Source organism: Chelon labrosus (assembly GCF_963514085.1).
Source record: "Chelon labrosus genome assembly, chromosome: 22".
Taxonomy (NCBI): Eukaryota; Metazoa; Chordata; class Actinopteri; order Mugiliformes; family Mugilidae; genus Chelon; species Chelon labrosus.
The window spans coordinates 4,452,849-4,476,953 of NC_140355.1; the positions used below are offsets into that span (position 1 = coordinate 4,452,849).

Below are 24,105 nucleotides of genomic sequence, written 5' to 3' on the forward strand. Positions count from 1 at the left end.
TGCACAGTGGGGCAGCACAGTGATTGGATAGAAATTCTGTACTGCCAGAGACATTTCAACACTTTTAAAGGTTCAAGCTTTCATAAGTGTGGTAGGTGTTGTAGATATTCATGAACACAAAGGCTGCTGCTGTCCAGAATAAGACCACAAAAAAATGGTATAAACTCAAACAGAGTGAATGGTGGCTATAAACCTTATCTTTCACATTTACACAGATTCTAAGTATAACTAAAATTCAGGATGATATTACTTTCACTACACTAATTAACAGCTAATATGCAATTAATATATATACATATACATATTTTAATGTAATAGTATCATCCTGTTCAACAGATTTAGTCCCTTCTATCAGATTTAACCACGTCTTCATCTCTCACTCTTCAGTCCACCTCCTGTCCAACATTTTGTTCCTTCCAGTCAATTCACCCATCAACTCAAATTCATACCATGCAACAGGCTACATTCACAATGCAAGTCTTAAAAGATAATTCTGGTCTCTTACACCGCGGCTTAGTTTGTATTGTTTTATAATGTGTTGTTTTCCCAACTTAGACTTCTGTTTATGTGTTGTTTATTTTTATTTTTATTTTAATTACCTCAAAACAGAAAGATTAACATAATTTGGTGTCTCATTTTCTCACCAAAATCATTTTGAAATAAAATATATTTATTTTTTCTAGGAATGGTTTACAGTTTACCACAGTTTTATCTTTTTACTGCAGAATTATACAAACTTAATATTTGTTATGTCTAATTCATCTAATTCAAACTTGTTAATCCACACAAATTGTTCTGTCCCTATTATTCTGGCACTGTGCAGGAAGATCCTGCCTTCCTTATTTATTCCACCAAATATTTAATTTTCTTTCCAAATTGGGAAACATGCATAAGTGGTGATATGTGTCCAAAATGTTATTCTTGATGCAGCTGCCAGTTAACAACCAGACAAGAATAATAATGACACCAAACAAATGTAGTCACAGAAAACCTAAAAGCCATAGAAACTAACTTCCAAAATAAGTGTTTCTAATTACCAGGTGATCAACACAGAGATTTGGATATACTGACACACAGTCCTAAGACAAGTATACCAAGACCCTCTCTGGTCCAACTAACTGGCTAAGCTAAGATTGTTTGGAGTCACATGTGCTAGTAATGCAGCAGCTATCTGGTGATACTCAGGACCATGATTCCTTTGGATTGAGGGGTCAAGTGATTCTATTTTCTTACCTGCGGAGTGAATCCAGTCCTACAGCAGATTGCTTTCATCAGTGGTGTCCTCTCATCTTCACATCCCTGTCATTGAAAAGTTGACCATGGCACCATGATCATCCTCTGGCTATAGATTTGGATTTATTCTCCTGTTCAGTCTTGTCTAAAGGGATAGGCTTACTTCTTGACACTTTAATTTCTTTTCATATGTTTTAATGTTGTATATTTGAAAGGCCAATACTGTAACTGTAGCTTCATGCTAATGTGATGCTTAGTGTTTATTTTTCTCTTTTCTGTCTTTACATGCTGGTTTTTGTATTTGTGTGTTGTCTGCTTGCATATGCTTATCATTGCTTTCCGTTATCAGGTCGCAACAAAGCGTGGCCAGGTGGGAACTGTCCCTATCTACCTTTTTGCTCTTGACCCCCTTCTCCCTTTCCCCCTCCCAACAGAACCTTCCTCTTCTCAACCTCCAAATTAACGTCATTCCAAGGAGCTTGGGATTTGACCATGACATTCCTCCCTCCTTGCTCTCTACCCTTTTAGAAGAATATCCTCCTGTTCCAATATTGGGACATCAAAAGACAATATTGGGCACGAACCCTTATAGCTTTCAGAAGATGAATGAATCTGCAATGAATATCTTTACACTTTCAACACAGGTCATCTGTTGTTGTCAAAACCTTTATCTGTCGCCATCTCCTAAAACCTCTTTAGCCACAACTGAAGAAGTCTTAATCAGGTTATGGTCGTCACCCCTGTGCCCTTCACCTACAGCTCTCCTCCTTTATGCAGTGGACTTAGAGGGAAGTCGATAAAGGATTAGAGCTTTTCACCTGCACTCATTGAAGAGCAGGTTTTACTCATAGTCTGTCGTGTATGTGAGGAAAATAATACACCTCTTCTTTTTCTCTCAGAAAATCATTATTAATCATTTGTTGTGCTTTAGAGAACTACAGATTTTGGAAGAGGATAACCTTTTAAAGCCCAAGCTGTATGTATTTTCTATACAGCCAGAATGAGATGGTGATTACAGCAATTTGTGATAAACAGTATCCTCCTGAAGTGTTTAGGAAATATTCCCAGTAATGGAGAGTATATAGAGGAAGATGGAAAATAAATGCAAATGAGCTGCTGAGTATGCGCCAGATCCTCTAAATGAACGAACATAAAACACAGTTGACCTGCACTGATCAGCACCGATTGTTTGTGCCGCACATTTTGACTTGTGTATTCGTGTATTTTTCTATCAATCAGAGTAAACTAACATATTACTTTTAAAAATGAAAATAATGAGACAGTTTGGAATATATCAGAATATATCTGCACACATGTGATCCAAAAGTACTCTTTAAGTACCGTAATTTCCGGACTGTAAGGCGCACCTGAATATAAGCCGCACTGCTAAATTTTGGGGAAAATACAGATTGTTCCATATAAGCTGCACCCGACTAAGCCGCCGGTGTTTTAATGTTTAATTACCGTAAGGGTTTCTTCTACCACGGAGGGGATTGTCGGGACAGAAATGACTGTTTGGAAACGCAAAGCGTCCCATTATTTACATTTGAGAAACACAATAAAACTTTCAATCAATCAATCGATCAAACTTTCACATCTTTGACATTACAAACAGCATTCGTGCAGTGCACAAATCATACAACGGTGCGCTCCTAGCGCACTTCCTGCAGTCATAGTACCGTAGTAGTGCAGTATAACAAAAAACTAAGCTTACAACGCTTGACGAGGCAATAACGTTAAATGGCTAAATTTAATTCGGTTTTAAAAGTGCTTGCCTGTAACACGGCAGCAAAAGTGCAGTAACCCGCTGCTCAACAAAATAACCAGCATCTTTTTCGAAAACAGCCAACACAGCAGTAAAGGTGCAGTAACACGGCCGTTTACTGTATCAAAATAACCAGCCTACTATACCAGAAAAGTCAGCCAGATCGATCGCCTTTAACTTAAAAGCAGCTCTCGTACTGCATTTGGACTCACTTGGTTTGTTTTGCTCTCGTTACCTGGCGCAAACTGTCTGTCTCGCTCTTGCGCTTCCATGATAGTGCGCCCCTGGTGACCGTTAGCTGTAAAAATCCATATCCGTTGTATAAACCGCAGGGTCCAAAGCAAGTGACAAAAGTAGCAGCTTATAGTCCGGAAATTACGGTAATTGAATCCCCTGCCAAATGTGAAACAGCTAGATGGAAGGAGCCTTGTGCATTGCTGAGACGGTAAAGCGCTTCTGATTAGACATCAGATCTCGCTTTCCTAAACAGGAAATGCTCCTTGCTCTTGAGAGGGAGCAGCTTAGTGGACCAGAGCCATGCTGACCGAAGATGACCTCACATGCCTGGGTGCTCAGCACGTTACAATCAGTGCCGATCTGCGCTGCGTTGATGTGAATGCACAACTGCGTTGCCCCCACACACGCACACATATCGTCTTTGCCCATAGCGCTTCTGAAAGCTATCAGGAGACTGTTCTTTCTTTCCCAATGTGTTGAGGTCCTTGAATAGCAGGACTAGCATCTACTTTGCAGAGTGCATGCCAGGGTATCCATGTTATCCAAGCATGAGAGCCGCATGCCAGTTTGTTAGACTTGGAGATTTTCAATGAGAAAGGTAATAATAGGAACCATGCTTCTTTCCAGTTTGAGGTCCATCATTCCCTAACCACATATTAGATGCGTTTGATTATTTTGTCTCCCAGTAATAACATGAATGTTTGTTTTCTGCTGATTTTCATGAATGGTGTAATGAGTCTCACAGTCCCTAAAAACACTGACCATCCAGGTTTTTAATGACGGCTTCTGCAGCACTGACAGACCAATTGTTTGTATGTCAGTCTGTGTGTGTCAATGCGTGCCTGTGTGTGTCACATGAAGGGCCAGACTGGTAAAGGTATTCAGGTCATCTGATTTTATTATATAGCTTTATTATGCAAGTCTCATTTCCTAATCATTTACTAAAAATGATTTATTTTCTTGCTTCAAGAACACAACAGATGTTGAGATTGTTAAAGAAAGACGGACAGAGCTACAGTGGTGTCACTCATTGGTTTATGGTCTACAGTTTGGAAGACTTACTTTGGCTTTTAGCCATCCCCATCTTGGCATTTTTGGAATCAGAAGTATTTGGATGAGAGGGAGGAGTTGTGAATGGCGCAGTGAGAACCAAAGACCAAACAGTCTTTCAACCCAGGCAGACCCCCGAAACATACCTGTCTGTGAGGTCTAATATCTTAATTATGGAATTAAAGGACCTCCAGCACACCAGTTAGAAGATGTAAACATAGCTAATGACAATACAGGGACGTATGAAATAAAATGTGTTGTCTTCATATTTCATGAGAGATTTGAAATAGAATAGAAGAATAGTCGGAGCCTGAGATTTTATTGTCAAACCTAGTGACCATTGGTGGTATTGCATTATAAGTAACTTGTGGATGGCCTTGTTAGATCCACTGGCTCTGTCCATCTTTTATACAGACAGCATCTGTAGTTAGCATCCAGTTTAATTAGCCAGGCATGCTAACACTTAATGTTCGCATTAGAACAGATGAATTCCATCTCCTTGTTCATGTATTTGGTTTTGGAAAGATAACAAAAAGGCACAAGGCCGGACTGTCAGTGAGTTAGTATAGTTGAGCAGATGTGTGTCTTCCATATTTGGCTCCTCCATGAGAATGAGTGCACTTAAACATATTAATATAGACTGTATGCATTCAAATTACCTGGGGAAGCATGTTTATCCTTACAATTGTTAGCTTAAGTAAAAATGATTGCTTTTACATTATCGTCGGAGTAGTCTGTAATTAAATGATTTGTTGATCTTTCTTCAGTATTATGCTAGTATGTGGAGCAGTAGGCCTGCAGGCAACTGACACAGTTATTCCTGTTTTTGTTTGCTGGTGTCCTTCTTCACACCATTCACACAGTAAATGTTGAAGTCACGAGATAAAGACACATTATTTTCTACTACTTTCTACTAATCTTGTTTTTTTTTTAATGAAGTCAGGAAACAAGAAACACTCTGTATGGAGAATGACAGCCACAGTGTGTATGTGTCACTGATTAATTAAAAATCCCTCTCACTGTCCTTGGCCAATGTCAGTCTCCGACAGAGTAATGGCTCAGCGGTATGTTATTAGCATAACAGCTAGTTCATAAAACCCAACACCTACCTCCCAACCAGTTAACAAAATATGCAGCATCGGCAATGACAGCAGTGGTTCCTGCAAAGAAACGGCCTCCTGCACCAGAGGCGGATTCTTTGTGCATTTATTGTAGAAATGACAAGATGTTTGTGTGTTATTCAACAGAAACAAAACCACAGTGAAAAACACACTGCAAGCTAGCGTCCTACATTAAAGTCCTAGAGCATTCTGTATTCAGTTGTACTAAATTGTGATGAAGAGAAGAGTTTAGTTTCACGTTTGTGTGAGAAATGTATGTGTGTTGTAAAGATCTTCTGTTTGAAGATTTTTTAAAGACGCAAGAAAAAAGTCAGAAAGTAATTAAAAGTAAGAAGAGAAAAAAAGGAATGAGAAGAAGAAAAGATGAATGGAAGAAAGAAAATGAGGACAAGTTTAGGAAGAGCATGGGAAGGAATAAAGACAAGAAGGTTTAAAGAAATAAAGAAAAAACTTTTCAAACAATGAAGGAATGAAAGAAACGGAAAAGACTTCAAATAAAGGAGAGAATGAAGGGAAAATCAAAGAGAAAACAAGCGTATTGACGCATGTTTCTGCGGAATAACATTATTCACCTACATGCATGCCCTCTACTAACAGAATATAAGCAGGCATTCCTCACATTCCACACAGCATACCTTGTGAGCTACAATCAGCTCGTGTTGATAGAGCTTGAGTCAAAAGGTTTACATGATTATGTCGGTTACGCTCCTACACCCAGACTAAATGTACGCTCTGTCTGTACAGGGGGACAAAAGGCAAGGACATCAACACCATCAAGTCCCTGAGGGTCCTCCGAGTCCTGCGGCCACTCAAGACCATTAAACGGCTGCCCAAGCTGAAGGTACAGTAAACCAATCTGTCAGCCGCACGGGTGTTCTGAAAGCAAAGTAGTCACTGATCCACTGGTGCAGCAGCCACTCACACTATCATGAGTCAAATATGAGTCTATATAAATCCGTAGCACTTGATTTAACATTTGATCTGTTGGACCCTTGGCTTGTAGGTGAACTTGAGGAGTTTGTGTCACACAAATGGAGTGAAGTGACTGAATTTAGCTTCCTTGCTGAAGTCCTTCTATGCAAAGAGGTTTACTGACTGGCAGCATCTTGGTAAAAACTTTTGAAGCATCTGTTTTCCCTTATAGGGGTCAAATGCCAACAACTCATCAAACAACACCTGAGTTTAACCAAAATAATGTCTTTCTGAACGTGGCTGAATATGTCAGTGTCTACTGTAGCTTCTGAGATGATGATCTGTCTGTTTGATAGATGCTGCCATGGCTTTTGTGACTGATCTTGAACTGTTCTGTTATTTAAGTTTTCGTAAGGTTTTTTGCTACTCGTTGCTATTGGGGCTTGATTGTTAATGGCACCTGCAGTTTTGTAATCATTTGGCCTATTTGGCTCTCGGTTAGCTGGCAAATTATAATGTTCCGAGGGCCATTTCCCTTTTGTTAGTGACAAATTGGCAATCATTTCGATATGACCCTCGTTGTTGTCTTTTGTAGCTGGGATTAAAATATGTTGAATGTGTGTGCATGTAAAAAATCACTTACTGTACTGTACTGCTGCCAAAGAAATATTTATTTATTTAATTCAGAGTGGTTATGTGGATATACAGGTATTATACGCTCCTGTACAAACACAAACCGTAAAATCACAAATTTCTGTTACACTGTATGAGGTATTGTATGTAATGTTTTGCAGCATGGTATTTCAGTTTCCAGAAAATCTGATGATCTCAGTCAGAATATTTTTGAACACCGTGGATGCCAGATTGACAAAAAATCTCATGCACAGTCAAAAGTGTGGGACATGATGAATCTGTAAAGACTAAAAAATTGCTGCTGCAGTGACCTTTATCAAGGCAAGACCCTCAACTGTTTCCTCAGACACAGAAATGATAGCTTCCCTATGGTGTGTGAGTGCACCTGATCATCTAAAAGTAATGGATCTGACAAAAGATGAGAGATCTGATTGGAGTAATAAAAGTGAGAAGATTGAGAAAGATCAGAGCTGGCAGACGGCCCCTCTACACAACTCTTCTTGGACACTCAGGCGGCTGGTGGAGGAGCGGAGAAATAATCTATGTCCTCACTCTGGGAAAGAAACTTGATGAGGATCACTCATGCAGCAGCATATTCATCGGTTGTATTGCATACATGTCAGGATAGATTGACAAAGCGCTTCATCTCACACAGAGATCGCGGCACAAGCTGAGAGAGAATGACAGGCAGGGAAACACAAAGACACGCTTTATGGAGACCGTATGCACTGATTTAGTTGTTTGCAGGTCAGAAGATATCAAACATCTAGATTAATCCAGAGCTGAATTTGTCTGAAAATGTATGTTTTCAGTTACATTAAGCACTGCTTCAACAGCCTGTTCACTGGATAGTGAGGGTTACAACTCAACCCGTGCAATACTACAACTCAATCTGTGCAATATTCCTGTGCAATATCTGTTCCACTATTTATCTTTATAGCTACCCTTTTTGCTCTTGCTGTTTTTTTTATTCTTTCTGTAAGCTGTTGTGAACTGCAATTTCCCCATTGCGGGACTAATAAAGGTTTTCTTATTCTTATTCTTATTATTCACTGGATAGGGGCATAGTGTTAATGGAGTATGCATTTGAAGACATTTCAGTGCATTATATCTTATTGAAAGCTCAGAATTTGCTACCTATAATAGTAGATCAAGAGAAAAGAACAGAGGAAATGTGAAATGACTTGCTGTTTATGGCCAAGATCAGAGCCATTTTATTTTGGTCCAATAAATAAGGATTTACAATGTCTTATGCCATTTCTTTTTTTAAAAAATAAAAATGGAATGAATATACCAATGCAGTCTCTGTGTAGACTTAATGTCTTAAATCTGAGTTTGTGTCTATGTGTCATTATTTTCCAGGCCGTGTTTGACTGTGTTGTAAACTCTCTGAAGAACGTCCTCAACATCCTCATCGTCTACATCCTCTTCATGTTCATCTTTGCTGTCATCGCTGTGCAGCTTTTTAAGGGCAAATTCTTCTACTGCACTGATGAGTCAAAGGGCCTGGAGAAAGACTGCAGGTACAGAACAACCCCTCCCCTTTATTTTTTTATTTTTAAGATCACACGTCACCTGAGTCTGTCTCTCCTCCTCTCCTTCTTTCAGGGGTCAGTTTCTGGACTATGACAGGGATGACGTAGCAGCTCAACCCAGAGAGTGGAAGAAGTACGAGTTTCACTACGATAACGTTCTATGGGCCTTCCTAACACTCTTCACCGTCTCCACTGGAGAGGGCTGGCCAGTGTAAGTCTTCTTACCTTTCATATGTAGAATTAACTTCAGACTCAGAGAGGACACCGAAGGGGTTTGTTCCTTTAATGTAAAACTAATAAATCAGAGCTAATGATTAAATAGTTTTAGAAAAAAAACAGTTTATAGCTGATAAGCTGTACTTGAGCGTTAGATGCATCCTTGTCTTTTTTATATGAGAATAGTAATTGCCCTGAAAGACACTTAGCACACCTGGAGATAACCAGCACAGCGAACATTAAAGCCACGTGATTTCTCCCAGGCTTAATTACTGAGCGTTCTCCGAAGATTCAATCAAGGCTCATAGATGGCTTCAGTCTGCTGTTCTGTGCCTGAGCACAGCAGATTCATCACCATCATCATCTCTTTCAAGGGCTGTTGATACGTCTTTGCTTATTTCATTCATCCTACTTACACAAAGATGAAAAGTAAATTGTTAATAAGTAAGCTTGTCATGATCCCCTAAAGTCCCACTCTTCTAAACAAATCCTGACAGCTCACTAACGGCATGACCACAAGGAAGAACACTTGATTTTACAATTTGAGATTCATTGTACTTGTTAATTTCTGCTTATTGAGTACAACAATTACACATTAATTAGTACGTTGGTTAACTGACAGTATCCTAAACCCAAACCATCTCAGATTTTTAACTAACTGAAACAAGAATAAAAGGAAGTCAAATGAGGAGATAGTATTGGAATTAATGGAGCTGATGCAACTGCCAAGATTGATATCTCCTAAAAGATTGACAGTTATGTCTATAGATTACTAAATTTCCAGCAGTGACTGTAGCGTAGGCTTAAACAAAATTATACATGGGCGCCAGACAGGAGAGTAAATTAATATTTTCAACCTGCCAAATTTTCTTAATCATTAAAGCCTGGTTAACTCAAATACCCATGCTACAAAAGGGATAAAAAATAAACACCACCAGTTTCAATATAGTTCAATAAAGTCAATTTTAGATGTATTTAAATTATACAAGATCTCAATATATCATGTCATTAATTAAACCCAAACACATTTCCCTAAAAGGGTCATAAATCAAACAGAAATTTCCATCAATTCAAAATCAGGTCAAAATAACAACCAATTATAATAACAAGAAAATATGTCAAACCAAACGGTCACTCTTCAACTTTCAAAAGAAAATCCAAAATGTCCAAATATGAATTGGTGACTCGGATGTTTGAATGTCCTTTGTAAATGGAAACAGTCCAGTTCAGTTCAGTTCGGTTTTTGTGGGGAAAAATGAATATATGTAAGTGATTTGGAGTGGTGTGCAAGGAGCAGGAATATAAGAAGCCAGGAGAGTTGAAAAGAAGACTTAACTTAAGGGAGGGTAACGTCCACCATGGGAAAACAAGTCAGTCCATAAAATCCTCCTCCATTGTAATACGACAGACTCCTGGTAATTCACCGGCAGCTTTCCTCCAAACAGTTTAGGTGTATCCAGCTAGTTTTGGGTTAATCTTTGTTTGTTTCTTTGAAATAAGTAATTAATTATTTTACTTTTAAACGTATTATTTCCAAAAACTGGATGTTCCCTTAGTTATCTTTTTGGTTCCTCTCACTTCTTTGTTCTCCTCCATGCAGCTTGCTTGTTTGAGAGGGAGATTTTTTTCTCAGGTGTGTCCCATTTATCTCCTTCCTCCACTTCACTTCCTGTCTAGGAAGAAAGGGACTGGGTACTCAGGTCTCCGCTATACTCTTCCCCCCCTTTGACAAGGCCACGTTTAGTGGGTACTCAGAATTTCAACTTCGCGGTAGACTATCAAACTAAGAAACCTAGGAACTCTTCCTCGTCTGAGCTTTCCTGGAAAATATCCATTAACTTCTGTTTTTCTAACCGCTCTAAATCCTCAGCACTAGGGTAGAAAGGTTTAAGATTACAAATATGTACAGTTCTTACATCCTGACCTGTATCCTCCAAAACCACCTGGTAGTTTATGGGTCCAAGTTGCTGAACTACCCGGTAGGGACCTTTCCACTTTTTGGCAAGCTTTGCAGTGAATTTGTCCTTGGCATGCGACTGAGGAAAATTTCTAACCCATACTCTCTGTTTTGGTTTTAAATGGACAGTACGGCGGTTTTTGTTATAATTCCTTAGTTGCCTTCGTCTTGATGTCATTATATTTTCCTTTACGATTGTCTGAAATTGTTGCAGTTGATGGACAACATCATAAGCAGGTACATTAGGAGGGTAAATCTTCCCTTTCAGTACTTTGTCCATTGGGCTATTCAACTTCCTTCCAATTTGAAGTTCTGCAGGTGTTACACCGGTTGTTTCTTGTACAGCAGAATTGATGGCAAATCTGAACTCTGGAAGGTATTGATCCCATTTACCATGATTGTCATCCACATAAGAAGCCATCATGCACTTTAAGGTACGATTCACTCGCTCTGTCATATTAGTCTGTGGGTGATATGCAGTGGTGAGTTTGGGAGTCACTGTCCATTGCTGACAGAGTTCACGGAAAACTGAAGACACAAACTGAGGACCTCGATCAGATAAGATGTAATCAGGTACACCCCATCTGGTAAAAACTTCCTTCTTTAGAATTCGAGCTACCGTTTGTGCTGTGGCATTCCGTAAAGGGAAAGTTTCGACCCATCGGGTAAAGTAATCGACCACCACCAAGAGGTATTCGTGTCTTTCTGGACTTCTTGGTAGCGGACCCATAAGATCAATGCCTAGCATTTCATTAGGGGCAGTGACGATGGTTTGTTGAATTTTCCCAGCTGGTTTTTTATTATCTGCTTTTAAACTCTGGCAAACTACACATTTTTTGATGAAGTTTTTTACATCTGTCCACATTCCAGGCCAATATGCTACTTCATAAAGTCTCTTATAGGTTTTGAAAATACCACTGTGGCCACTTAAAGGGTTTTCATGATAGTTCTGGATTATCTCCTGAACCAAATTGTGTGGAATGTAAAGCCTATAGTGGAACTGATTTTCGGAGGTTTGTTTCTTGTGATAGACTTTATCTTCGAGAGCAACAAAATCCTGTGCAGTCTTTTTGTTTCCTTCGGCTAGTTCTTTCATGATTTTCTGCACATTTTTATCCTTCTGTTGTTCTTCCCAAATCCTGTCAAGAGATATTGGAATATTCTCATCTGTTTTTATAGAGTACAGGCAGCATTTTATCTGAGAGGGAATCCGTGAAAGGGCATCAGGAGCACAGTTTAATTTTCCTTTCCTGTATTCCACAATGAAGTCAAACCGTTGCAACCTTAGTGCCCATCGGATCAAGCGACTTGTAGTTTTTGTTGATGAAAGGACCCATTGTAGAGCAGAATGGTCTGTAATGACAGTAAAGAGTTTTGGTTCTAGAAAGTGCTGCCATTTCTCTAGTGCCCAAATGATTGCAAGGCACTCTTTTTCGGTTACTGAGTAATTTCGTTCAGCTCGGTTTAGGGTACGACTTGCATAAGCAAGGACCACTTCAAGTCCATCGGCTAGTCTCTGAGTTAACACAGCTCCTAGACCTGTGTCACTAGCATCAGTATAGACTAGGTATGGCAAGTCTGGGTTTGGATGACCTAATATAGGTGGAGAGGTTAGATGGGATTTAAGTTGGTCAAAAGCTTGCTGGCATGCCTGACTCCAGATAAAAGGTCTTCCTTTTTTCTTCAGATCATTCAGTGGTTCTGCAATTTTCGAGAAGTCTGGTACAAACTTATGGTACCAACCAGCAAGCCCCAAGAATCTCTGAACTTCTTTGAGATTCGTTGGTACTGGATAGGATCGAATTGCCTCAGCTTTATCAGGGTCAGCGCTAACCCCTTTACCTGAAACAATGTGTCCAAGAAATCTGATCTCCTGTAGGCAGAATTTAGACTTCTTGAGATTGATTGTCAGATTGGCTTTGCGAAGTCGTTCCATTACAGTACACAAATGTTCAAAATGTTGAGTCACAGATGATGAGTAGACAATTATGTCATCCAGATAGACGAGACAGATTTGTCCCCTCAGTCCATCCAGGACTTTCTCCATTAGCCTTTGGAAGGTGGCTGGGGCGTTCTTCAGACCAAAAGGCATGACATTAAATTGATACAATCCAGAATGGGTAACGAAGGCAGTTTTGGCTTTACTCTCAGGATCCACGGGTACTTGCCAGTATCCACTATTTAAGTCAATGGTTGAAAAAATGGTGGCTCCGGAAAGGGATTCCAGGATTTCGTTGATGTTTGGGAGAGGATAAGCATCTGTTTCAGTGACTGCATTGACTTTACGGAAGTCCACACAAAATCGATGGCCTCCATCTTTCTTTGGTGGGAGAACTACAGGAGATGCCCATGCAGAATGGGAAGACTCAACAACTCCAGAAGCAATCATCTCTCTTAATTGTTCTTCCACGATAGCCTGCTTACCAGGGGATATTCTGTAAGCTCTTTGTTTTATTGGTACACAGTTAGTTGTATAGATGGTGTGCTGTAAAACATCCGTTTTTCCTGGCTGATTGGTACAGACCTGTGGGTTAGACTCCAGTAACTGTCGTAATTGATCCTTTTCACCATTTTGTAGGTGAGCATCAGCCACGGCCATATTGATGTAATCTTTGACTTGCAGTCGCACAGGCTCTAACGACAGAATGGGGGGTGGGACGGAGCTTATCAGTGAAAGGTTCTGAATGGGTTGATTATTTGTCATTTGGGAAATAGTTTTGTCTTTATAATCTCTATTCCGAGAAAGGTGAGCACTGCCTGGTTGGAAGGGATAGCTAACAGAGGGCGTGGACTTAAAACTGTACACCATATCAGTCACATTGATTATCATTCCAACACTAGAAATGAAATTGAGGCCAAGAACTACACCATAGGCTAGAGCTTCTGACCCAAGTACAGCTACAGGTAGAGTGGACAATTTTCCTTGAAGATCTACTGAAAGGACAGCCCAGCCCATAGGGGTAGCTGCCTCACCATTAGCCAAATACAAAGGTCCTTCTACCCATGGTTGAAGGTCAGTCTTTGACCCTTTTAGTTCTACCCATAGATACTCATGAATGAGCGTGTAACTTGCTCCTGTATCAACTATGGCTTTTCCCTGCCATGTTCCTATAGAAATGGGTACAAGGAGCTGTTGGGGAACAGAGGTGGTATCAAGCGACTTGCATTCATTTTCTGAATTTATTTCCTTGGAATTTTTCTGCATTCGTTGGAATGTCTGTTGGGTAGGCTTTTTAGATCTCACAACTGAAACAGAACCATTGCCTTTTTGTTTTGGAGTCCTCTGAGTAGGTTTTTGCATTTGTTGCCGGAAAGGAGTATTGGGATTTTCAGGTGAACGGTAGTGTGGGCAAGAACCAGGAGGATGGTCTCCTTTACATCTCCAACACAAAACAGAAGGTTTGATTTTATCTGGTTGGACAGAGTTGAAGTTTCTTGGAAAGGGGTTAACATTTCTAACACTCGTTCTCTGATTGTATTCAAGCTGTTGGTCATGGTCTTTTTCAAATTGATGACCAAGGCGCACTAAATCTTCAACAGTACCAACTCGGCCTCTAAGCTGACTAGCAAGGGAAGGTTTGATGTTTTTTAGAATCATTTTAACAATGCTAGCTTCTGTGAGAGAAGGTTTCCAGCGTTTACAGAGAGCTGTGTAGGAGAAGGCAAAGTCTCTAATGGTTTCATTCTCTTTTTGTCTTCTAATTCTGACACGTTCAGCTAACTCATCCTCGTAATCTTCTGAAAGGAAAGCTGTTAGGAAAACAGTTTCAAACTGACTCCAAGTAGTTACTTTCGATCGAGTTATCTCCCACCAATCACGAGCAGTACCGTGGAGGACAGTTCTGAAGGTGGCTAGAATATCAGTGTCAGATAAAGGATGTAAGGCAAGAAAGTCATGATATTTAGACAAATAATTCAGGGGGTCCGGATCATCATCAGGTGATCCATATGAAGGGAAAGTCAACTTGATATGATCACCTTTTATTACAGGAAGGGTTGCAACTGTAGTAGGGGATGGTTTGTCTGTACAAGCACTAGAGCCACTAGAACCTGAAAGCAATGGGGTAAATTTAGATTCTACCATAAATGATTCCACTTTTTTTTCTAGAAAAGAGGTTTTCTGTTCAAGGTTTTGTAAACTTTCTTTACTCTCTACCTCCACTTTGCCCATGTTTATGGTTAATTTGTTTATCTCAGCATTATTTTCTTCAGTTGATTTTGATAATGCGTTGACACTTTTTTGTGTATCTGCGTGAAAACATTTGAGCTCTTGCTGAATTTCCACTTGAAGTTGTTCAACCATAAAGCGAATTTCTGCCAAAAGGGAGGTTTCAGAATTTTTCTGTTCCTCTTCCACAATCATTTTGAGTCCCTTCATCATCTTATCCACTTCCATTTCCATACTCTCTTTGTGGGATGTTATTATTGTAATCAGCTGACGATGATTTGCACTTATTTGAGCATCAAGATGTTTAAGTTGTTCATTTGAGGAATGGTGATTTCCTTTCACATTCTCGGTCAGCTCTTTAATAGCAAGACTTTGTTGTTCCATTACTTTATGCACTTGGTTCCAGTCCTCTTGAGTCTTTACTGCTATTTGGGTGAAGTCCCGGGCAGGAGTAGGGATTATTCCTGGAAGGTCACACTGAGACTGTGATATTGAATATGGAGAAGAAGCTGAGAGGTTTACGCCGTCTCTTTCAAAATTAGGTAAAAGATGCACATCCTCAGTTTCCCAAGCAAGGGATTGGTTAATAGTATGTGAACGGTCTACAGGAGGAAAGGATATAGGATGGCCAGAGACATCAGGTGTCCCTACTTGAGGCTGATGTGGAGACATGAAGTAAGTCTGTAAATGTGCACCAAAAGCACTTCTTGCAGCACCAAGGTTAACAGGGGTTTGAACATCAGGAGCTTCTATATCAAGAGAAACTGATGAGGTTTCTGAGGAAGGCTGATGTCCAGCCATAATGGGAGGGGTGGTATGATCTCTGAATGGAATATGTAATGTGAATGTCCTTTTATGTAAATTAGCACTAGCATTAGCAAAAGATATTCATCAAAATCAAAACGCTTAGCAATTTAAACACAATTGTAGTTGAAAGCAGTACAAAGCAGTACACACAACATTTGCAGAGTATATGCATAGAAAGTTCAAAAGGTAAATGCCATGGTGGGCCCCACGTTGGGCGCCATTTCTGTAGCGTAGGCTTAAACAAAATTATACATGGGCGCCAGACAGGAGAGTAAATTAATATTTTCAACCTGCCAAATTTTCTTAATCATTAAAGCCTGGTTAACTCAAATACCCATGCTACAAAAGGGATAAAAAATAAACACCACCAGTTTCAATATAGTTCAATAAAGTCAATTTTAGATGTATTTAAATTATACAAGATCTCAATATATCATGTCATTAATTAAACCCAAACACATTTCCCTAAAAGGGTCATAAATCAAACAGAAATTTCCATCAATTCAAAATCAGGTCAAAATAACAACCAATTATAATAACAAGAAAATATGTCAAACCAAACGGTCACTCTTCAACTTTCAAAAGAAAATCCAAAATGTCCAAATATGAATTGGTGACTCGGATGTTTGAATGTCCTTTGTAAATGGAAACAGTCCAGTTCAGTTCAGTTCGGTTTTTGTGGGGAAAAATGAATATATGTAAGTGATTTGGAGTGGTGTGCAAGGAGCAGGAATATAAGAAGCCAGGAGAGTTGAAAAGAAGACTTAACTTAAGGGAGGGTAACGTCCACCATGGGAAAACAAGTCAGTCCATAAAATCCTCCTCCATTGTAATACGACAGACTCCTGGTAATTCACCGGCAGCTTTCCTCCAAACAGTTTAGGTGTATCCAGCTAGTTTTGGGTTAATCTTTGTTTGTTTCTTTGAAATAAGTAATTAATTATTTTACTTTTAAACGTATTATTTCCAAAAACTGGATGTTCCCTTAGTTATCTTTTTGGTTCCTCTCACTTCTTTGTTCTCCTCCATGCAGCTTGCTTGTTTGAGAGGGAGATTTTTTTCTCAGGTGTGTCCCATTTATCTCCTTCCTCCACTTCACTTCCTGTCTAGGAAGAAAGGGACTGGGTACTCAGGTCTCCGCTATAACCATAACAAGGCTTAGGTCCAGTGTCCACCCTATTAACATCATATGGGTGGATGCAGAGATGGGAAAGATTACTGCGCTGGCCTCTTAAGAGTGTTTGCATGATTGTAGAGTTTGCTGGTTGGGAGTTAAATATGCATCGACAATATACAATATGAAATGCCATGTCCATTGTATGTGTGTAGTTAAACAACACTCTGCCCGAAATGACACATCAGGATAATCAAAGTTGGCTAGGTGTACAACTTGGTTGATGAGGCAAACATGCTGACTTAAAGCAACGCCTAGCTGTTTATAGATTATTTCCAAAATGCAGTCGTTTTCTTTGAACTCTTAAGTGTACTATAAAAGTGGTTATTTTGTAAGAACTGTTGTGCATCTCACTATTCATATACACTGATTAAGAGCAAATGTGTATCATACAGTATTATGTATAGTCCTATTTGCCTTGAGTACTTATGCTCAAATAACTTAATGGTTACCCATAACAGCCCTTCTAAAACATGGTTACGGTTGGGAAACAATTGCAGTCATTGTTTGGTAGTCATAATAAAGTGGACTCACTTTTGCATCTAGAAAACAAATGGTGGTCTCCTATGTTTAAGTTTGTTTGTTTTGTTGTCCCTTCCATCTGCCACGACCTCCTCAGTCATTGAGATGAGATTAGTAGAGCTAGTAGTTTCAGTCACTTTTAAAATGTATGAAGTGCTTAGCCTGTAGCAACAAATTCTAGAGAGTTGGAGAGGGCAGCAGAGTTGTGAAACCTTTTTGACTTGCTGGAGCCCATAATTCTCCACCGTATCTGTTGTTTAAGGGCAGCACCATGATTAATTTAGTCACTTATAGATATCCTCCCTGAGAATTGTTAGAAACCTGTACAGGCATGATTTGATATTTTGAGAGGGTAGGACATGAATGAATTCGATGGCTAAAAAAAAATTTCAAGGCATTCAGCACCATACTTTTTATTATATCCATGTGTTGGAAATCTCTTGTCACTTCAACTTTTCCTTCTTTTCAGGGTCCTAAAGCACTCTGTGGATGCCACATACGAGGACCAGGGGCCCAGCCCAGGCTTCCGCATGGAGACGTCCATCTTTTATGTGGTCTACTTTGTGGTGTTTCCCTTCTTCTTTGTCAACATATTTGTGGCGTTGATCATCATCACCTTCCAGGAGCAGGGAGACAAGGCCATGTCAGAGTGCAGCTTGGAGAAGAATGAGGTGGGAGAGTGGAAATTGATGCCCATTTTCGCATTTCCTGATGGAAAAGAAACAACCTTCTGCCCTACACACAACACAAACTGATCATTTCTACAGAAGCACCAGTCATATCTTGCATGACAAATGTTTTCTTCATTAGAAATCCGAGCTCACGCTAATTCTCTTTTAAATATCACTTCAAGGCAAATTAGATCAAATATGACTTTAACATTACCATTAAACAGAATGAAGCACTAAAAAGTAGACAGATTGAAGGGTTTATGTTCTTGAACTCTTCATCCCCACTTCACAGCAGCTTTGTTAAAGTCATGCTGTTTTCTTGTCTACAAATGATTGGCCTGTCACATCACAGAGCTTCAATTTGTTCTCTAATCTTTTCCTATTACAAAATCTGTAGCAGCACATAGTCTTTTATTTAAAAAAAAAAAAAATCAAATTCCAATTTTCTCTGATGAAAGCTGTGAAGTTCCTGTATCACTTGTTTTTGTTTTGTCTTTCCAACAAACAGAGGGCTTGTATTGACTTTGCCATCAATGCCAAGCCGCTGACAAGATACATGCCGGAGAACAAGCAGTCCTTCCAGTACAAGATGTGGAAGTTTGTGGTGTCGCCTCCCTTTGAGTATGGCATCATGACTTTAATCGCCCTCAACACAGTCGTCCTGATGATGAAGGTCAGTTCTTTCTCCTGCTAATGAAGCAAAGCACAAGTTCTTCTCAGGTACCTCTTTGGCAGAGAACGTTGAGCATTTACTTAGCTGTACTTATGCAGCATTGAAATATTAAAGAGCATTGTAGAAGATGTTGCTGTAAATGTAGCATTAAATAATTCACTTCTTAAGGCAAAGATACTTCTATATTTACAACACCAGTCAATAATTACACACCTAAGACCTCCATCAGGTTAATGCTGGGGACACTTCTGCTAAACCTAAACAGTACTTTTTGCTCTTATACTGAAGTGCTTGTATCATGGCCTGTTCCATTAAGCCATCTACTCAGAGGAGAAAATCATTGAAGGAAAGAAACAGCCAGTATAGGCAATGCAGGCTGGTGTCGAATCAAAACCATTTACGTTATCCACCATTTTAAACTCTGAGCACTTGTTTAGAGTGCGGGAAGTGTAAAATCTTGTTCAAATTGTACCTACTCTTCACTCAATATCAATTTGTTGTGGGGAAAAGAAATCTCTCATTGCCTGATACTTGGCCACAGCTGCCCTGTGCCTGGTAGCCTTATTAGCTTAAACCAGTTACAGGATACACAAAAAGCAAGGTGTAGGTTTTTATTACCCTCCTAGTTTTACAACTTTATCTGCCACACTTCTGAAAATATTAGACTAATGCTGAATGGGCATGCTTTTCTCATTCTGAAATTGACACTGGTGATTGTGGAACCAATGAAAATTTGTCGATAGGGAAACTTCAGCCCTATTTGATTGAAGCATCATATTATGTATTCTATAACATGAAGCAGACATTGATGACCCATAATCAGAACCATGAAGACTTGTATTGTGGTCTTAGACAGAGACACATACAGCCCAGATCATTTGAGTGTCACAGTCACCTGCCATCATCACAGATGATGATAATGAGACTTATTTAAATTCAAATATCAACTGGATATGACAGGTGCCTTTTCAGCTTTCAAGCATCTTGTTTGTTGGAGATAGTAATAGAAGTCATCTGCAGTGCTTCTTGGTTGCATTTACACTTTACAGTATCAATAGCTGTGTGAGCCGTCTAAGACAGATGAGGTAGCTAAGTGCACAGTAAATGAAGTAAAGGATGTTATTTTTACATACTCACTCTGGGGTCTACTAGTAAATCTTCAGATAAACATATTCAGTGTATGTTTGACCTTCTGTCCTCAGTTCTATGGAGCTCCAGACCTGTATGAGTCCATGCTGAAATACTTAAACATCATCTTCACTGGCCTTTTCACACTGGAGTGCATCCTCAAGGTTATTGCCTTCAATCCACTGGTGAGCTGTTTAGATCATATGCTTCACTCTGTAGACTGTCATTGACTGTGAGGATGTCTTTCTGTTTACACACAAGATTTCAATGTATCTTTTTACTGTTTGTTAAACTGATTTCCAGGAGGTGGGTTTTAATGGCAACAGTTAGAATGGTGATAATACAGTCACACTTAGGGAAACTTGTATGGATGTTTCTTGAAGCATTGAGATTTTATTTGTACAAAATTGCTAATAATATCTAAACAATTACAGGAAATATAACCAGTCTAAAGGAGTACATAAAAGGTGCAGTTGTTCTTAGGAATAGGAAAGAATAACAAAGAGAGGCAATGAACGGAAGGGTGAACAGGCCGAATAAATCTTCTCCCAACGTGGCGCCGTCTGGCCTGCAGCGAAGCATTTCATCTTTGGCTTTATTCCATTTACAAGGCCCATTTATTAAATAGCTTTTCTCACACACCACTTACCTCCACCTGTTTAGCTGTTAAGCCTGGGTGACTGGGATCGCATCTGCCATCATAAACGCTCTGCTGCTGCATCTCTTCAGAATGCAGCTGCAAGACCTGACAGCAGCATCTGCCCTCAGGAACTGGATGACTGACCAGTCTGAAGGCATACAGGCTGCAGACAGCAACTTATCATTCAGGAGTTTCTGTCTGCATTTATGAGTATGAGAATGATTACTGTGTGTTTTTATTTTTGTTGATCATTTTTACCTTCAGTTTATGAGAATGCCTTTTGTGTACCAATAGAATAGAATAGAATAGAATAAAACTTTATTGTCCACCGAGGTGGAAGTTTGGCTTCTGCTCACCAACACAAAGGACAGTACTAAAATACCAAAGTTGACAAATACAGACAAACAGCATTACATTGACATAATAATAAATACAGTAAGACATTTGCAACATTTGCATATTCCATTTAACTGAATACACTAAATGAACTCAATCTAATTTTGTTTCTGTGTCTTCTTCATCTTTTAGAACTACCTGAAAGAACCCTGGAACGTGTTTGACTTTGTGACAGTGATTGGAAGCATCACAGACATTTTGTTCACAGAGATAAATGTAAGAGCTGCTGCTAGAAGGAGATTTTGTCCAGTCAGTAAAGCTGTGATTTGTAGAAGTTATAGTTTATATATTTTACAGCTGCAAGTATATTGTCGTTATCAGATAATCTAACTTCCATTTTTGATGTTTTTGTCTATGAACAACCCCAGAATTATGAAAAATACCCATCATAAATGTCTCCAAGTTATTTTTTTCACCTGTTTAAAAGCCAAAATTTCAGCCAATCCCAGAGACTGATTGTAAAAATAAAAAAGTGCTGCCACTTGACCTATAGACATAAAAAGTTGATTGATCAAAGCACTAATTTACATTTAATTGTTTTCATTTAAGATGGGTCTTTTTACACTTTTATCAGCTTCAAAATCATGTATGTAGAAGTCATGCTTTGCTATGTCTCAGTCCTCGAACCAAAGGCTCAGCTAGTTTGAGTATAAAAATAGCATAAAATGAATCCCTAAAACAAAGGCAGGGCAACAAGAAGAGTATTTCTGCTATTACCGTCCTGAACATATAGTTTCCTCTTTGAGATAAAAGACAAAGACTGAGGACTGAGGCACATTACTGTAGCTTTCTGTGTGGCAAAGTCGGTCTTTGTGTGACTTCTCTTGATGTGATCATTAGTCTTCTTTTCTGTCTCTTCTCTCTCGCTTTCCTTCTTGCTTTTTTCTTTTTCACTGTTTCCATCTTCTGCTGTGTCTTTCCTGGCGCCTGTGCCCTCACTCTGCCCCTTCTGTCACATCTGACACCTCTAGACGGTAAGTGGCTTTTCTTGTTGGCTGCTGATTTTGTCAATTCCCTTGTCAGTGTGTGTTGTTCTTTCTCACAGTCTCAGTTTAAAGTGTTTACCAACTATACCCTCAGAAAAGCATGGATTAAATGTGTGTTTTAACAGTAGCAAGACTTTCTAAAACCATTACCGTTGCATATGAACTAATGTTCACTGCAAATAATATTCACCACAGCCAATCATTTAGTCATAAAAAGGCAACAGAGTTTTAATCACTTGAATCAAAATCTTGACCTATAAATGGATCAAAGGCCCTGATTTGGCAAAATACTAGATACTGATTGGGTTGCTATGTATTGCTTCTAGGTTACGTTATCTCAACCCTCTGGCCTTTTTTGTGCCTGGTTAAAAATATTTTAAGGTCATAACAGTCTCCAGTCTTGTTATGGCTGACATTTAATGAAATGATTAGAGGAAAAGGAGAACGAAAATACAACCATTTCCATCCGTGCTACTTACTTTTAGGGAACTGATGGGGAGTCAAGTGGAAAGTTTTGAACCAGTCCTATTACAATTCTGTCTTTTTTGACATTATTTGGGCAAGAATCTGGCTACATCCCTGACACATCAGCATTCAGTCTCAGGGCAAACTCTGAGAGGCCAGCAACCATTGAACATGCTCACATTCACATCTATAGCCAAGTTAGAATCACCAAGTAATCCCGCATGCATGTCTTTGGTCTGTGGCAGGAAGCCATAGCACCGGGAGATAACCCACGCAGGCATGGTGAGAACATGCAAATTGCTCACGGAAAGTCTATGCTATGAGGTGACAGGGCTAACAACTGTCAATGCCATGCCACCCTCCTTTTTTATACACAAGAGGAGGCCTTTCAAATAATCATCTATGAAGAAAATAAATGTGTTTAGCACTGATGCCTCACAAGAAGGTTCCGGGCTCAAATCCATGGGCCGACTACGGCCTTTCTGTGTGGAGTTTGCATGTTCTCCCTGTGTCTGCGTGGGTTCTCTCCTGGTACTCCAGCTTCCTCCCACTGTCCAAAGACATGCTTGTTAGGTTCATTGGTGATTCTAAATTGACCGTAGGTGTGCATGTGAGTGTGAATGGTTGTCTGTCCCTCTGTTTTAGCCCTGCGATGGACTGGAGACCTGTCCAGGGTGTACTCCGTCTCTCGCTCGGTGACAGCTGGGATAGGCTCCACATGACATCAGTCTGCAAACAACAGCATGACAGGCCAGAGAAGTTGGACGTGTACAGCCTGTTGCCTGCAGTTCTTCATCTAGCAACTCACTGTGGCTGTTTCGTCCGTAATAGATAATAGAAATGACTTCAAAGGCATTTGTTTAAATGAAAATCTTTGAGATTGCCACTTTAAGCTCCTGGCTGCAGCCAAATCAAGTAGTTGTGTAGTGGCAATACACTTATGTTTGACTTGAGTGACTTGAGCAGAGGGTGATACATTCCTCAGGGTTACCACATGTTTCTTTTCAGAGAACAAATCCATACATATTATTGCCTTAAAGCTGTATTACTGTATATCAAAATACCTCACAAAGTTCCTGTTTTCTGTTCCTAGAACAAGATGATCAACCTGAGCTTCCTGAGGCTGTTCAGAGCAGCTCGTCTTATCAAGCTGCTCCGACAGGGCTACACTATACGCATCCTGCTCTGGACCTTTGTTCAGTCCTTCAAGGTGAGAGTAATGCTGAGCGACCTAAACACACAAACTAACAGCATGCACCTCTGGATATCAATATGAAGCATGTGCTTGCATATTCTTGTACTGTGTGTTTTACAGACCTAACTCGGCTCTGAATCAGCTAGAGTGGTTTACAATCGAGTAAATTGATATAACACAAACTACAAATGGTGAGAGAGAGGGTTCAAACACAGGCTGGGGAATGCTGCAGAATTCTCCTGATGCTGGTGTTAAAATCGAACTAAATACCTCTCAGCAGACAGCAGCTTGGATTTTCACACAGTGCCGATTTGCTCTCTAAATCCCCTGGGACAAGTTGAGTTAAATGTGGAGTGCCGGGACCACGGCTGAGGGAATTTATAGCAGGTTTAATGTCAGTGGTGAGAGCTTTTAAGCCCGATGAAAGCGGACAGTAGCTACAGAGTGTTAAAAGGTGGCTATTTAATTACAACAAACGCTCGCCTCCTCCTCACAGGGAAATAAATAGCTGGTTGAAAGAGTCAACCCTGCACGTTGGGTTCACTGCTGGGGTTCTTAGATAAAACTGTAAAATCTTACAAGGGTGCTAGTCCTCTGTGGAGAATCAGATTTGTGAGTCTG

General features: G+C 39.7%; 1 protein-coding gene across 1 annotated transcript in view; it reads left to right on the top strand.

Moving 5' to 3' along the window:
- cacna1bb (calcium channel, voltage-dependent, N type, alpha 1B subunit, b) overlaps positions 1-24,105 on the top strand; it is a gene marked incomplete at its 5' end in the record, with an annotated part of 163,039 nt that overhangs the window by 113,032 nt on the left and 25,902 nt on the right. Inside the window, 9 exons of the mRNA XM_084572016.1 lie at positions 1,583-1,603; positions 6,151-6,247; positions 8,314-8,474; positions 8,560-8,697; positions 17,800-18,001; positions 18,510-18,674; positions 19,877-19,987; positions 20,971-21,054; positions 23,383-23,499. Of these exons, the coding sequence (XP_084428142.1) occupies positions 1,583-1,603; positions 6,151-6,247; positions 8,314-8,474; positions 8,560-8,697; positions 17,800-18,001; positions 18,510-18,674; positions 19,877-19,987; positions 20,971-21,054; positions 23,383-23,499 (1,096 nt within the window). The remainder of the gene's footprint in view (positions 1-1,582; positions 1,604-6,150; positions 6,248-8,313; positions 8,475-8,559; positions 8,698-17,799; positions 18,002-18,509; positions 18,675-19,876; positions 19,988-20,970; positions 21,055-23,382; positions 23,500-24,105) is intronic.